Here is a 15,539-nt window from a genome sequence, read left to right on the forward strand (position 1 = left end):
TGCCTCCCGAGTGCTGGGTTTAAAGGACTGTGCCACCACCACCTGGTATCTACATGGTCTTTGCATACGTGTATCAATATTGCATATTAATATGCACACTCCTACTGATGGTTTTTGTTTTTTTAGATAGATTCGCACTGGGTAGTGTGAGCTACCTGGAACTTACTCTGTATACCAGCCTGGCCTCAACTTAGATCCACTTGCCTGTTTCCCGCCAGCCTCCCAACGTTGGGAATAAAGTTATTTTAAGCTGGGTGTGGTGGTACCTTTCACCCTAGCATTCAAGAGGCAGAGACGCATAAACCTCTGTATGGTTGAGATCTACATAGTAAGTTCTAGTTCCACCAGTTACACTGTAAGGCCTTGTCTCACAAAATAAAACAAATCCAAAACAAAGGTGTGTGCACTTACACCTCACTTCTTACCAAATGCTCGTCTTCTGTGTGTTTGTTTCCAGGCTTTATCACCTTAGTGGCAGAGTGTTATCAACAGCACTGAGCACAGAGCCTGACGTACTGGTTCTGCACGGAGCCTTCACATCCGACACGAGGCAATGGATTGGCTAGGCAGTATTGTGTCTATCAACTGTGGAGATAGCCTGGGCGTCTACCAGGGAAGAGTATCAGCAGTGGATCAGGTCAGCCAGACCATTTCTCTTACTCGGCCCTTCCATAATGGGGTGAAGTGTCTTGTACCAGAAGTCACCTTCCGGTAAGTGTCCTGACCGACGTCCTCCAAAATCCAGCCTGGTGGGTTAGGTGCTGGAGTCGAGGTGATTGACAGTATCTTCTTGCCTGGGCTGTTGGAGTTGAGTCTTGTCAGAAAGGAGAGTTCAGTCTTACAGGCCTTAGAGTTCTGTTGTTCCTCTCAGTGGAGACTGGTGTAATACAGTCATCATCCTGTACTATCTCTTGCCAGGCTTGCACAGGACTCAACTGCCAAATTCAGAAGTGCCCCTTTCTCTTTTTTTGTGGGGGGTGGGGAGTTTCAAAAATTGGGGCTTTTACGGGTTTTTTTTTTTTGTTTTTTTGTTTTTTTTTTTCTTTTCTTTTTCTTTTTTTTCGGAGCTGGGGACCGAACCCAGGGCCTTGCTCTTCCTAGGCAAGCACTCTACCACTGAGCTAAATACCCAACCCCACGTTTTTTTACTTAAACACCAAGGCAAGATTGCAGTATGCAGTCCAGGCCAGCCTGGAACTCCCAGAATTCTGCTCGCCTCTGCTTCTCTAGCTATTTTAGATATGTTAAAGCAATCGTAATATATAGGCATAGAAAGTAGATATACAATAAAACATCTATTGTTATTGGACCATATAGAATCTTTTATATAATCTTTGGTATATATAGAACTTTACCACTTATAAAAGGTGGATGTGCTTACTTATTTTTACATAAAGAATGCAAGATTGAGTTGGCAGAGGTAGCGCATGCCTTTAATCCCAGTACTTGGGAGGCAGAGGCAGGCAGGTATCTATGAGTTCAAGGCTAGCTCAGTCTACAGAGAGAATTCCAGGACAGCCTGGACTAGACAGAGAAACCTATCTCAAAACAACAGCAAAAAAGAATTCAATTCTAGCATGGCTGAATATTTGATACTGTAGTACACAGAGTATCCTCTTAATACTTTGATTTCATAGTTGTCAGAGGAATGTGGATTCATACATGTAGCTGAGCTCTAGATACTTTGTCTCCCGTCTGTCCCAGGTGGGTGGTCTAAAAGATACCTCAGATTGAAGACCTGCAGCTGAACACGTTTATTTACAGGTTTCTTCCTCGGGAGGCCTGGTCATATTATTGACACCTTTCACCAAAGTTAGACGTTTAAGACTTGGACTGGTGACATGGCTCAGCAAGAGAAAGTGCTTGCTCACAAGCCTAGCAGCCCGAGTGCAGTCCCCAGAACCAGCTCCAGCACATTTCCTCTGACTTCCATGTGCACACTGTGACACTCTGTCCCCTCCATCTATACCCTTCCCCCATGCAATGAATGAATGTAAAGAATCTTAAAAAATTAAAATTTCTTAATGTGAGAGACTGCATTAAGTAACTATGTAACACATGTGTGTCTGGTGCCTAGGTAGTCTAGAAGAGGGAGTGGGATTGCATGGAACAGGAATTACAGACAGCTATGTGTCCTCTAGAAGAGCAGCCAGCCTTCTTAACCTTTGAACCATCTCTTCAACCCAAGGGAAACATTTTTTTTTCCTTTTCTTTTTTTTTTTTCGGAGCTGGGGACCGAACCCAGGGCCTTGCGGTTGCTAGGCAAGTGCTCTACCACTGAGCTAAATCCCCAACCCAAGGGAAACATTTTTTAAAACAGGGTCTCAAAAGTATAACCTTGCCTGACCTGAAACACACTCTGTAGACCAGGCTGGCCTTGGACTCACAGAGATCCGTTAGCTTGTGCCACCATGTCCAGGGTCCAAGAAAACAAAACCTTAAAAAGGAAATTTAAGAATCATAATGAACGGGGTTGGGGATTTAGCTCAGTGGTAGAGCGCTTGCCTAGCAAGCACAAGGCCCTGGGTTCGATCCCCAGCTCCGAAAAAAAGAAAAGAAAAGAAAAAAAAAGAATCATAATAAACTTTTTCCCAAATATGATGATCTAGAGAGTACTCTTAGAGTTTCAAAGAAAATCCCCATCAGGAGCTGTCCAGCACAGAAAAGCCAAAAACAGGTGGAAGAGCGACTGTATCATCCTGGCTGCCTTGTAACTCTATGTAAACCATGCTGCCTTCAAATGGTGGTGATTGGAGGTGTCGATCCTGCCTTTGCCTCCCAAATGTAGGGTTCTGGGCAAGAGCTGCAATGCCCTGTTGGTTCCTTCCTCTTTCCTGTTGCCATGGAAAAGTCTATTGTGCTTATGATTATCACCTTACCTTCCCGATAGCCTTCCACAAGCATTTCTCCTTATGTACTACCGTAGAGAACATTTGCAGTTCTTCCTGTGGACAGTGCCAGATTTTCTTAGTCTCTGACTCTCTGGGTGAGATGTCTTTCACCCTAGCGTCCTCTGCATGTGTCTTTTCCAGTGCGCAGACTGAGTCCCTTAAAGGAAGTACTGTGTCTCTGTGTAGCTTGCTCATAACCAGGGCTCACCACATAGTAAGGGCATTGTATGTTGAAAAGCAAGTGGGTGAAAGAATTTAAGAAAGCTACTAGCGTTCTGGAAATCTAAGGAGGCTATAGAGCTGTTCTTAACAACTGGGTCTCTAAAGTAGTGTATGAGTTGCAAGTTGGTGGCTGGGCATGGTCTGTAGATGTCCTGCTACCTTTCTTAATTTCACTTCTGTTAACCCTGAGTTACTGCAGTTTTGCAGAGTGCAGTTTCTTCCTTAACCCCAGTTTCATCTCTACCACTTTCCTATTGCTACTATAATTTTGAGACTTGGACTTTTGTGTGTTTCAGGGCAGGTGATATTACAGAATTAAAAATCTTGGAGATACCAGGTCCTGGAGACAACCAGCAGTTTGGAGACCTTCATCAGACAGAATTAGGCCCTTCTGGTGTTGGGTACCAAATGAGTATCAATCAGAATGGAACAGGCAAGGTGGTCAAGAAGCCAGCCTCTTCCAGTAGTGCCCCTCAGAGCATCCCTAAGAGGACAGATATGAAGAGCCAGGACGTTGCCATTTCTCCTCAGCAGCAGCAGTGCTCAAAGAGTTATGTGGACAGGCACATGGAGTCTTTGAGTCAGTCCAAGAGCTTCCGTCGTCGGCACAACTCCTGTAAGTACAGTCAAGGTGCTGTCTTTTGTAACCTGGTGTTTCAGGCTGTAAACACTTACCTACTGTTGCTCCTTCCATGAGTCCGTGATTCCTCATACAAAGGGTTTCATGGAGATACAGTGTGTTTCTGCCATTCTAGGGCCAGTCCCTCAAGATACCAAGGAAAAGGAAATGACTTATTAGAGGTTCACCCAAGCTTCTTGCCCACTTTGTCACTTTTCTCCCTTCAGGAAAGGTCTTGGATCTGCACCATATTCATGTTTTAAATCTCATAACTGTTGGGGTTGTGATACCTGATTGACTCTACTTGGGGTATTCCAGCTAATTTCTTGAGTAGACTTTTACTTAGAGAGGAGGGGCTAGTGTAGGCATTGCTGTTACCTTTCATTTCTAACAAGCTGATTGGTTTGTTTGTTTGTTTGCTTTGTTTGTTGAGGTACTGTGGACTGAACCCAGAGCTTTGCATATCTGGCAAGCATTCGGCCACCAAACTCTTAACCCTAGCCTTAATTGAGTATTTTACTTTTTTTTTTTTATGTCCCCACTAAAGGCGATTAAGGAAAGCACTTACTGGTATATATTACTCTCTGGTCTTGCTTGCTAGTAACAGATATAGAACCATAGATGGGTCACTAAAACCTGTAATGTTTTTAAACGTGTACTAGAGTAATGTAATTTTGAGATATAACAGATTTGTTCACATCTGTTATGTTCCTTAAATACATATGAATGGTCTTTTTAAAATTACTTCTAGGAAGGCTGGATAATCAGCCTGTTGGTTAAGAGCACTTGTTTTTGTAGAAGACCCCATTTTAATTCCCAGCATGCAAATGGGAAGTTTACAACTCTGTAACTCTAATCCCAGGAGAATCTGATACTGTGTCCTGATTTCCAAAGGCACTAAGCAAACATGTGCTACATATATGTATATGTAGGCAAAACACTCATACATATAAAGTAATAAAATAGGACAATTTTAAAAATTACTTCTAGGACTGGAGAGAAAGCTCAGTAGTTAAGAGCAGTTTGGCTGTTTTTACAGAGGACCTAAATTCAATTCTCAGCACATAACTGCCTGTAACTCGAGCTCCGAAGGTTCTCTTCTGTCTTTTGGATACCTGTATATATTTATAGACACACAGACACATACATATAAATAAAAATAAATATTTAAAAATGGGTTTGGAGGGGTTGAGGATTTAGTTCAGTGGTAGAGTGCTTGCCTAGGAAGCGCAAGGCCCTGGGTTCGGTCCCCAGCTCCGAAAAAAAGAACCAAAAAAAAAAAAAAAATGGGTCTGGAGAGGTGGCTCAGCAGTTAAGAGCACTGACTGCTTTTTTTGAGGTCTGAGTTCAGTTCCCAGCAACCACATGGTGGCTCAAAACCATCTGTAAAGGGATCTGATGCTCCCTTCTAGTGTCTGAAAAGAGCAACAGTGTACTCATATACATAAAATAAATAAATAATTCTTTTTAAAAAAAGTTTAAAAGAAAAGTACTTCTAAATAGTAAACTATCTTAGGGTTACTGTTGTTACAATGTAACACCATGACCAAAGCAACTGAGAGGAAAGGGTTTATTCAGTGTACACATCTACATGATAGCTCATAATTAAGGAAGTCAGGACAGGAACTTAAACAGGGAGGCAGGAGCGGATGCAGGAGCCACAGAGGAATGCTGCTAACTGGCTTGCTCCTCATGGCTTGCTCAGCCTGTCCTCCCATACAGCCCTGGACCACCAGCCCAGGGGATGACACGACCCACAATGGGCTGATTCCCATTCCCACCCCCCCAATCAATTATTAACTTAAGAAAATGGGCTATAGGCTTGTCCACAGCCAGATCCCATGGAGGCATTTCCCCAATTGAGGTTCCCTTCTCTCAGGTGACTCCAGCCTGTGTCAGGTTTACTATCCAGCACAATATTCTTACTTTTCTTACATTTTATACCTAGAAGTAGTAGCAAATATATTAGGAATTTTAAGTGTGTTTTCGTTGATACATGTAAAACTCAAACTAGAGTCATACTAAAATAAAGCCAAGGCATTTCCTACTAAAAGGCAGAATTTAGAATGAGCTGTTTTCTAGAGCCCACATAGGAGTGGGAGAGTTGATTACAAAAGGTTCCAGATGCCACTTACTGTCCTTTTGGCTCCTTGTTATTGTCCCAGTGGCCGTCATAAGATTTTGGTGTGCTCTTCAGTTCCAACTTGTGATGTGACATTTGTGTCAAGCCTGACATTTAAGTTTTAGAAATTCCAACTTTGGGCTGAAGCAATGGCTCAGCAGGTTAGAGCACTGGCTGGTCTCCTGAGGACCTGGCTTCAATTCCCAGTACCCACAAGGTAACTCACACCAGTCTCCAGGATCTGACACCCTCACACAGACAGACACACAACAGTCTCCAGGATCTGATACCCTCACATAGACAGACACACATGCAAACGAACACCAGGGCACATAAAGTAAAAATAAATAACTAAAAATAAAGCAAGCAAAGAGAAGAAAAAGAAATGCCTACTTTAAGTGAAAAAAACAATAAAAAGGGTATTTCTAGGGCTGGAGAGATGGCCCAGCGGTTAAGAGCACTGACCGCTCTTCCAAAGGTCCTGAGTTCAATTCCCAACAACCACGTGGTGGCTCACAACCATTTATAAATGAGATCTGGTGCCCTCTTCTGGTGTGTCTGAAGACAGCTATAGTGTACCCACATATATTAAATACATAAACAACCGCCACCCCCATTTAAAAAGGGGGGGGGTGTTTCTAGACATTTTAAATTCCTGTAAAGCAACTGTATTACTGAGTGACGGCCTAAAACAGAAGACTGACATGCATGCAGTAGTACTTGCGTGTCCTAAGAAACACTTTAATGCTTGGGTAGAGAATGACTCAGTCCACTTAGACTTTAGTCTTTTTTTGAATGAGGTGCATATTTTATTCAGGTGCCCTTGTTTTACCCTAATGTCTTAGATCTTTTTTTTTTTTTTTTGGTTCTTTTTTTTTCAGAGCTGGGGACCGAACCCAGGGCCTTGCGCTTCCTAGGCAAACGCTCTACCACTGAGCTAAATCCCCAACCCCAATGTCTTAGATCTTATTCAGCATGTTTCGTTTAGAAATTACTAATCTTTAACTGACTGTATTTGTCTGTCTATTTATTTTGGGATGTGTGTTTGTGTGTGCATGCATGCATACAGGTATCCCAGGAAGTCAGAGAAGGACATTGGGTCCTTTACAGCTGGAATTTTAGTAGGTTGTGATCCGCAAGTGTCCTCTGGAAGAGCAGTTTACACTCTTAACCACTAGCCAGCACTTGCGCCGTAGGCTTTCCTATTTTTGTTGATAGATACTTTTGATGTATACTGGTCAGGTATTTTGTAGAAAGTTCCTCAGTTGATATTTTTCTTGTGATTGGACTAGTATATTTTGGGTAGGAAAACACAAAGGGTAAAATACCATTTTATTATAATGTATCAAGGGTCTGTGCAGTGACTGTAATTTATGACTTGTGTGTGTGTGTGTTGTGTGCCATGTGCATTTGTATGTGCAGATCTGTCCATGTGTGTGCACTTGTAGAGGCCAGAGGTTGACACTGGGTATTTTCTTTTGTCACACTCTCCACCTTACCTTGTTTTTTGAGACAGTTTCTTACTCAAGCTGGAGCTCACCAGTTGACCAGACTAGCTGGTTAATGAGCTCCTATGGTCTTCCTGTACCTACTCCCTAATGCTGGTATTTCAAGTGTGTGTAGGCATGTGTGTGCTCGTGCACACACACACACACCTCTCTGTTGTCTGTCTGTCTGTCTGTCTGTCTGTCTGTCTCTTTGTGTGTGGGGATATATGGTAGGGATCTGAATTACTAAAGTCCTGATGATTGCATAGCACTACAGGGAACCATCTCTCCAGCCCTGCTTTCTTATTATGTGTTGGTGTTGGAGATTAAACTCGGGACATTGAAGGTTAGGAAGGTGGTGTGCCGTGAGCCATGTCCCTAGCTACTGTGTGCCACTGGTACCATATTATTTCAGCCTTGACTATAGGAACACTTTTTTATTGAGTCCCCATGTCCCTGTGACATACTCCTGACACAGGAAATAGTTTTTTATTCTCTAATACTTCCTTTATGACACTTAAGATAACTTGAGGCTTATCTTGTCTTAGCCTGAAATGAATCAGGTTCCTTGTCTTCTTTTTTCTGGTATTAAAACCCAGTAGGTTTACCCATTGCTAATTACTGTCATCCTTATAACTGACAGCAAAGAAACGGGTGTCTGTCTTTATAGACATGTATAAATACTTATGTCTGGAACCATGTTTACCATGCTAAATGTGAGTCCATACTGATCTCCAACATTATTTCAGTATCTCATTACATCTATTAGTTTTGTGAACTTGACAAAAACTGTAGTCACTCCGTAAGAAGGAAACTCACTTAAGGAATTGCCTCCCTCCATTTAGACATTTTTGTTGGACATTTTCTTGATGAATGATTGATTAATGTAGGCGCACCCAGCCCACTGTGGGTGATGACATTCCTTTGCTGACTGTCCTGGGTTGTATTTCAAAGCAAGCTGAGAAAGCCAGTAAGTAGCATTCCTCCATGGCCCCTGCTTCATTGAGTTGCTGCCTACAGACCCGCTCTGCTTGGGTTCCTTCCTTGGCTTCCCTCAGTGATGAACTGTGTGATTGGGAAGCGTAAGCCACATAATCCTTTCCTCTGCATGTTATTTTTGGTCATGTTGTTTTTCAGAGCAACAGGAAACAAACTAATACATTCATGGATTAGTTTTCTAAAGATTTACTTATTTTTATGTGTTTGCTTGCATGAATTTTTGTGTACTGCATGCTACAGAGGTTCAAAAAGGGTATCAGGTCCTTTGGAAGTAGAGTTATAGGCAGCTGTGAGCCTCACGTGGGTGCTGGCTTTTTACAGCTGAGAGCCATCTCTCCAAATGATGCATTATGAGCGGCTTTTACCTTCTTTCACTTATTATAATCTCGCATGCCGACAGTGAGGAGCTTGATTCCTACCATTTGTCACCTCTCTCTTACTTGGTTCCAATGTATGTGCAGTGATAGAGAATGAAGATCGCTAATCTGAAGATCAGAAATTTAAACTTGACACTTGAACGGTGACATGATGCCACAGTTGGAAAATTCCATGCCTATTCACATGTCACAGGTTGCCATCAAAATCAGGTATACTGAAAATATTACATAAAATCACCTTCAGGCCTGGTGGGAAAGGCAGTTATGAATTTTGTGTTCAGTTTTGGGTCTTATTCCTAGGATAGCTTATGCGTATGAAGATATTCCTAGAATCCCAAACACTTCTGGACCCAAGCATTTCAGATGGAGAATACTCAGTTTATATCAGAATTACTAACTTGTATTCCCCAGCCCTGTGGGAGGCTGTCACAAAGAACGTAAGCGAATGTGTGATTCCTCTTGCTTTTCATCCTACCAACAGATTCCATTTATTTTCTGGGTTACTCAGGTTTTTTCACCCATGTTGTTGATTTGTTTCTTATATTCATAATACAGATGGGTTGCCATTTTTCATTCCATCTTGGGATTCCTCAAATCTACTGAATAATTTGAAAATTTGCAAATATAAAGGCTTATTACTCTTTTTGCTATAACATTTTATGCGTTTTTGACAAGTACATGGTTGTATCTTTGTCATTGGATTTTCATAGAGCGTGCTTTCAGTGTCCTAACTAGTCTTCTGTGCTTCAGCTGTTCAGTGCCCCTCCCTTTTCTCCTCTTTCTCCTGGTGGTCCTTGAGCTTTCACTTTCCAGAATGTCAGTTATAGCACACCATATGTTAACTATCTGAGTGGTGTCTTAGGGCTTCAGTTGATGCGATGAAACACCATGACCAAAAAGTAAACTAGAGAGAAAGGGGCTTACACTTCCATATTGCTATTCATTATTGAAGGGAGTCAGGACAGGAACTCACACAGGGCAGGATCCTGCAGGCGGGAGCTGAGGCAGAGGCTGTGGAAGGATCAAGCACTGGTCCAGGTGAGGGAAATCACTTAAGGTTTATTAAGTGGATAGGTCTCTGTGTAGTAAAACTCATATTTGTTGGGCTGGTGATGTGGCTTCGTTGCTACAGTGCATGCTTACCATGAAAACCTGGATTAGATCCGCAGGGCCATGTAAACTGGACTGGTCCCTGTCTATAATCTCAGCAATTAAGAGGTAGAAGTAGGAGGATCAGGGGCATTGTATCATGGGTGCAGATATGCACAAACATACACTAATAATAAATTTAAAATTAAAAAACCTCCTTTTTAAATCCCATGTCAGCTGAAAATAATGACTCTTAAAGACTGATAAAGATACTCCTTTGAAATCACATTATAATTGTGGATGTGGCAGTCATTCATTGGCTACATGCTGTTGAATGGTTAAGGCACTTTTGCTCATTGAACATGAAAGGCTTTTAGTTCACTTTTATATAAGCAGAGGTTGTCTTACAGGTAAGACATTTTGAGGGCTCTTAGTGCCTGTAATTCCAGCTCCAGAGGATCTAATGATTTCTGCTGGCCTCTGGGGCATTTGCCCCCACCCCAGAAGCACATATGCACAAAATTAGAAGTAAAATAAAATCATAGGCACAATGTTGTATTACTTGGTGCCAAGTTCCCCCTTCCTCTATTGAAGATAGAAATTAGTATAATTAAACCATTTAAATGGAAAGTTGTATGTTAACTTGTTGCAGTGCGACTGGGCTTTAATGAACTATTAGATTTGGTAGTGATCTGAGGTTGGAACTTAGGTTTCCATGGTTCTATTAGAAGTCCTCTTGACTTTGTTTCTCTTTGGATGTGCTTCATCTGTTTGCCAGACTGGAAAGAACAGGGCTGTAATCCGGTAAATGATCAGGATGTTTTCAATGTTGACAGGCTTTCTGTCATAGATTCTAAGTTTGGAACCAAAATATCTCAGTTTGTCTATCGGGCACCCTTTAGAACCTTAGGTGTAGGACAAAGTTCTCTTTTATACTGTATACATGGCAGAAGCCAGTTAGTAAGTGACACTAGGGTTACACAACTGTGGGCTTGTTACAGAGTGTTCTGGCCAAAGGGCCTGTGTATCAAAGGCTGGCAGAAAAATGGCACAGGAAGGCCAGTGTCCAGCCTTAATGCTTGGTCCTTGTTTGAAAGGTATGCAAGCCTGGGAAGGACTGTTTATCTTTTCCAAGGGAAGTTCCTTGTTCTCCCAGTGGCCAGAGGCCAGCCTGCTTAATGCATTGCCAGACCAGGGGTAAGTGAGCCAAGTACTGAGCAAGCTTAGTCTCCAGGGACTTGCGAGTGTTTGTGGGAAGGAACTGGGAGACTGACAACCCACTATCTTACCTGCTTTTCATTAAAAACAAGTCTTATTTCCTGATCATCTTTTTTCTGACTTGGGATTTATCAGTGTTCAGTGCACTTAATCTTCAGGACCAGCATAATTTTCTGTCGTGAACCCTGCTGCCTTTGTAGTGGGGCATTGTGTCAGCACGCTGAGAAGCTCTGTTGTACAGCCACCTCGGGCTGTTTGCTTTGGCTTTGTCCTGGGCATCTCAGTAGTACTTCATCGTCCAGTGTGATAGCAACTGAGTACACCGTATTAGCTTCATTGTTGTTGACTGATCTACTTTATTAGGTTTCTTATATTCTGACTTCTACATTTCTATGATAGTCATACAGCTATTGATTGGCTCAACAATCTGTAATTATTACCTGTTGATGCAGCAGTCTTTGTGTGTTGCTGCCTTCCATAATGTCACACAACAACCAAACACTGTAACAGCACTATTCTTAGAATATGTCCTCATCAGTAAATGACTCAGGCATTGTAATTTAAATACTGATACAGCCGAGTATGAGGCCACACATACACTAGCTTTTCCAGGAGCATTGTTGCTGGGCTACATGGCCCAGCTTTTCCAAGGCAAGACCTTGTCTTTAAAAAAAAAAAAAAAAAAAAAATCCAGACTTACTAAGTAGAGAATCCTGGGTTTTTCTCCAGATACCTCAGAAATGATAGTGATTTGTGGCATGAAACCTCATAGGAATGCCAGTGTACATTAGCATAGTAAATTCATGAAGTGTCATTTCCTACAGTTTTTCCCTAAAAGCGAATAATAAAATGTTTTGTGATATCTTCTCCATCCCAGTGGATTGTCCTGTGTGGACCTGGGGATGAGCACATCCACCTGAGAGGTGATTGGGTTACGTGCCCATTTCCTAGTAGGGAGTTGATTTAATATTGGATCATTGATTATTTGAGAGTTGGACTCTTTGTCCTGTGCTTTCTGCCCTTTGACTACAAATATTACTGATGGCATATTATTTTCAACTCCTTATTTTCATGCCTGTTCTCCCATTCTTGATCAAGCTTCATTTTCTCTCCTAGAGTTCTGTGGCACTTTATAAATTTCTGGGCTGGGGAGCATCTCAGTGGGTTAAAGCACTTGCTATGGAAGCATGGGACCTGACTTCAAATCTCCAGCACCCAAGTGAAATCTGAGCATGGCTGCCTGTGCCTTTAACCCGTGCAGGCCAGAGACAGGCGCATCCCTGGGGCTACCAGCCTAGCTCCAGGCTCAGTGAGAGACCCTGTCTCGGGGAATAGGCTGGAGAGTGATGGAGCAGGACACATGACATCCTCCTCTGTGTGTGTGTGTGTGTGTGTGTGTGTGTGTGTGTGTGTATGTGCGTGTATGTGCGTGTGTGTGTGCGTGCGCGTGCGTGCGCATGTGTGTGTATGTGTGTGTGTGCCTGTGTGTGTGTATGTGTATGCGCACATGTGCACACACACAACTGAAAACCTTTTAAGATTTGAGTCTACATGACATCTTCACTGTTTGTATACTTTATTCTCTGTAGTCAGTATTGATTGTGCACAGTCTGTTCCCAGCACTGGGTTATGCCAGGCAGCATGCCCTCAGGGATAAGTCTGACAAACTGTTGAAAGTGCAATTTAGTGTACTCTCTGAATTTTTCTCCTTTTGTAGAGGTTTAGAATCTGAACTGTTAATGGTATCTTGGCTACTCCTTCCCCTTCATTATTTTCATTGTGTTTTGTTTTTTTCTTCAGAGACCAAAGTCAGATTACTACCAAAACCAGCAAAAGTTTTTCCATACCTAGGCATTAGGAAAATATGAGTTATAATTCCATAATATTTACACCTCAGGATAATGTCATTTGCTAGTGTGGATTAATTTGTCAGCTGTTTATTAACTGCCTAGAAGCTGTGCTGTGAGCATTTGCCTGATGGAGACAGAAGACTATATGTCACTCTTGGTTTGTTTTCTTTTTTAAAAACAAGATCTCGTGTGGCCTAGTCCAGTAGGTGACCTTGAGTCCTGCCTCCCCTTCTCAGTGTGGGGATAACAGGTGTGTCCACCATTTGTGGTGCCAGGGATTGAAGCCAAGGGTTAGCGCATGCAGGGCAAGCACTCTGCCATCTGGACTTCAACCCCATCCCCAAATTCTATAACTCTGTATGTTCATTGTGTGTGAGTGTGTGTGTGTGTGTGTGTGTGTGTGTGTGTGTGTGTGTGTGTGTGTCTGTGTCTGTGTCTGTGTCTGTGTCTGTGTGATTATATGCGTGTGTGCATGCCAGTACACATCCACATGTGCTCAAGCTGCCAGCAGTTAACACTGGGTGCCCGTTTTCATCCCTTTCCTTGGTCTCTGAGGTAGGATCTCTCTCACTGAACCTGGGACTTATGGATTTGCCTGCACTGGTTGGCTCAGCCATAGCTCTCAGGGTCCCTCAGTTACAGATGTGTCCACCTTGCATCCAGCATTTATATCTGTACTAGGGATGCAAGCTCAAGCTGTCATGTTTGCTTGGCACATACTTTAATGATTGCTGTTTCCTGAGCCCTTAGATTATATAACATTGATGGCAAAGCTAGATGAAAAGCTCTTGGCCCGTGGAAGGATTGTGAAAAGGGAACATTGCAGTTGAGCTGAAATGATGTGTAGATGTAATTTGTAAAGATAATTCTTGGTTCTCTGTGAATGGTTGGTTTAGAGAAATGTATAGGGCTCCCTCCCAGAGAAGTATTGATTGACACATAGCAGCCAAGTAGAGTCTAAGAGACAGGGTGGTTGCGTACTGCAGTGTTGATGTTTGCTCTTCTCGACTTGTCTTTGATAGTTCAGAAAATGCTTATATAGAGATAAAGTTCTGAGAAAACAAGAATTGAAAGACCTTTCAGACTATCTGGATCTGTTGTCTGGTTCTTGCCTGCTATGGTCTCACCTGAGGATAAATTTGGTCAGAAAGAACCTTGGTGGTTATGCAGAGAATAAGAGTCAAACAGCGTCTTCCTGTGGACTTCCCTCTTGTACCTGGTGGCAGCAGCTGTCCTGGCCTGAGGACATGTTGCTGCCCTTGCCACTCTAGCTCTTACTTGATAAGCTTTTGTTGCCTTGTATGTTGGGAGTTCAGGGCCAGCCTAGGGGATTTATTGATAACCTCAATTTTCAAAATTTCTATCATCTCTTCCCTTATGAAAGGCAGCACTGGTTAAGGTTTTCAGGACTACTGCCTTTTTCATGGTCAGTTATTTGGGTGGTTTCTCACATTGATGAATCCATGTGAGATTTGTGTGCTTGTCTTTTTTGCTACTAATGTGATGTAGAAACACCCTGCCTTTCCCTTTGACTATACTCTGTCAGATGACTAATGTCTTGCACTGACACTGCACATTGGCGCACAGATTTTGTTCTTTATTCTCCCTTCCTCCAGGGTCATCTAGTAGCAGGCACCCAAACCAAGCAACCCCAAAGAAAAGTGGTTTAAAAAATGGCCAAATGAAGAATAAAGATGATGAGTGCTTTGGAGACGACATTGAGGAGATCCCAGATACCGATTTTGACTTTGAGGGGAACCTAGCCCTTTTTGACAAGGCAGCTGTGTTTGAGGAGATCGACACTTACGAGAGGAGAAGTGGTTCCCGTTCTCGGGGTGTCCCAAATGAACGGCCCGCTAGGTACCGTCATGATGAAAACATCCTGGAATCGGAGCCAATCGTGTACCGTAGGATCACAGTTCCACACAGTGTGAGCAAGGAGTTCTGCACAGGTGAGTCACGCTGAGCCCTGCCTTGGGCTGCTCTTACTTCTGAGTTTGTTCTTTGGAAGTCAGCATCTTGCATCAGAAATTGGTGACCTAGCTATTGACACAGTGCTATTGTTTGTTGGGGACTGTGGCTAACTTAGCACTGATCTGTGGTGGCGGAGTAATTTCAATACTTGTCCCTTTGTATCCTACATCTGGCAGATGTAATGTTCATCTGACCTTTTCTTTGGTCTGGTCTCCCTGTTAACTATCTATATATTTTACCAGAAATGTAGCTCTGTTTGCTAGTTTTTGGCTGATGCAAGAAAGAATTGAAGATGGGTAAAATCCATGTATTAAATTGGTGTATTAAGAGGTTACATTTGTTTGCCCTACTGCCCTTATCTGCCTTGATCACTGAGAGCTTGGCTAGTTAAGGTTCTCACCTAACAGAGTAGTCCCTTTGTAGTGATAAAAGCCACTGTATTATAGTGTAGTTCTCTTGCCTTAGCGATTTTCTTTGATTGATTTACTTTTCAATTTTATGTGTGTGCAGTGCCCTTGGAGCCCAGAAGAGGGCACTGGATTCCCCTGGACTGGAGTTACAGTCAGTTTTGAACAACCTTGTAGGTGCTGGGAATACAGCCCCCATCTTCTTTTTTTTTTTTTTTTTTTTCGGAGCTGGGGACTGAACCCAGGGCCTTGCGCTTCCTAGGCAAGCGCTCTACCACTGAGCT

At 42.6% G+C, this 15,539-nt stretch overlaps 1 protein-coding gene across 2 annotated transcripts in view; it reads left to right on the forward strand.

Annotated features, from left to right (window-relative positions):
• The window catches only part of Edc3 (enhancer of mRNA decapping 3), a 45,595-nt gene that overhangs the window by 3,992 nt on the left and 26,064 nt on the right, over positions 1 to 15,539 (forward strand). The window contains exons 2-4 of one of the 2 annotated variants that reach the window (XR_015626626.1): positions 458 to 711; positions 3,410 to 3,729; positions 14,491 to 15,446. Coding sequence is in view for 1 of the 2 variants with exons in the window: in NM_001399316.1 (NP_001386245.1) it covers positions 554 to 711; positions 3,410 to 3,729; positions 14,491 to 14,826 (814 nt within the window). In the remaining variant the exon portion in view is untranslated. 2 annotated transcript variants of the gene reach the window in all.

Source organism: Rattus norvegicus, chromosome 8 (genome assembly GCF_021556685.1).
Source record: "Rattus norvegicus strain SHRSP/BbbUtx chromosome 8, alternate assembly SHRSP_T2T, whole genome shotgun sequence".
Taxonomy (NCBI): Eukaryota; Metazoa; Chordata; class Mammalia; order Rodentia; family Muridae; genus Rattus; species Rattus norvegicus.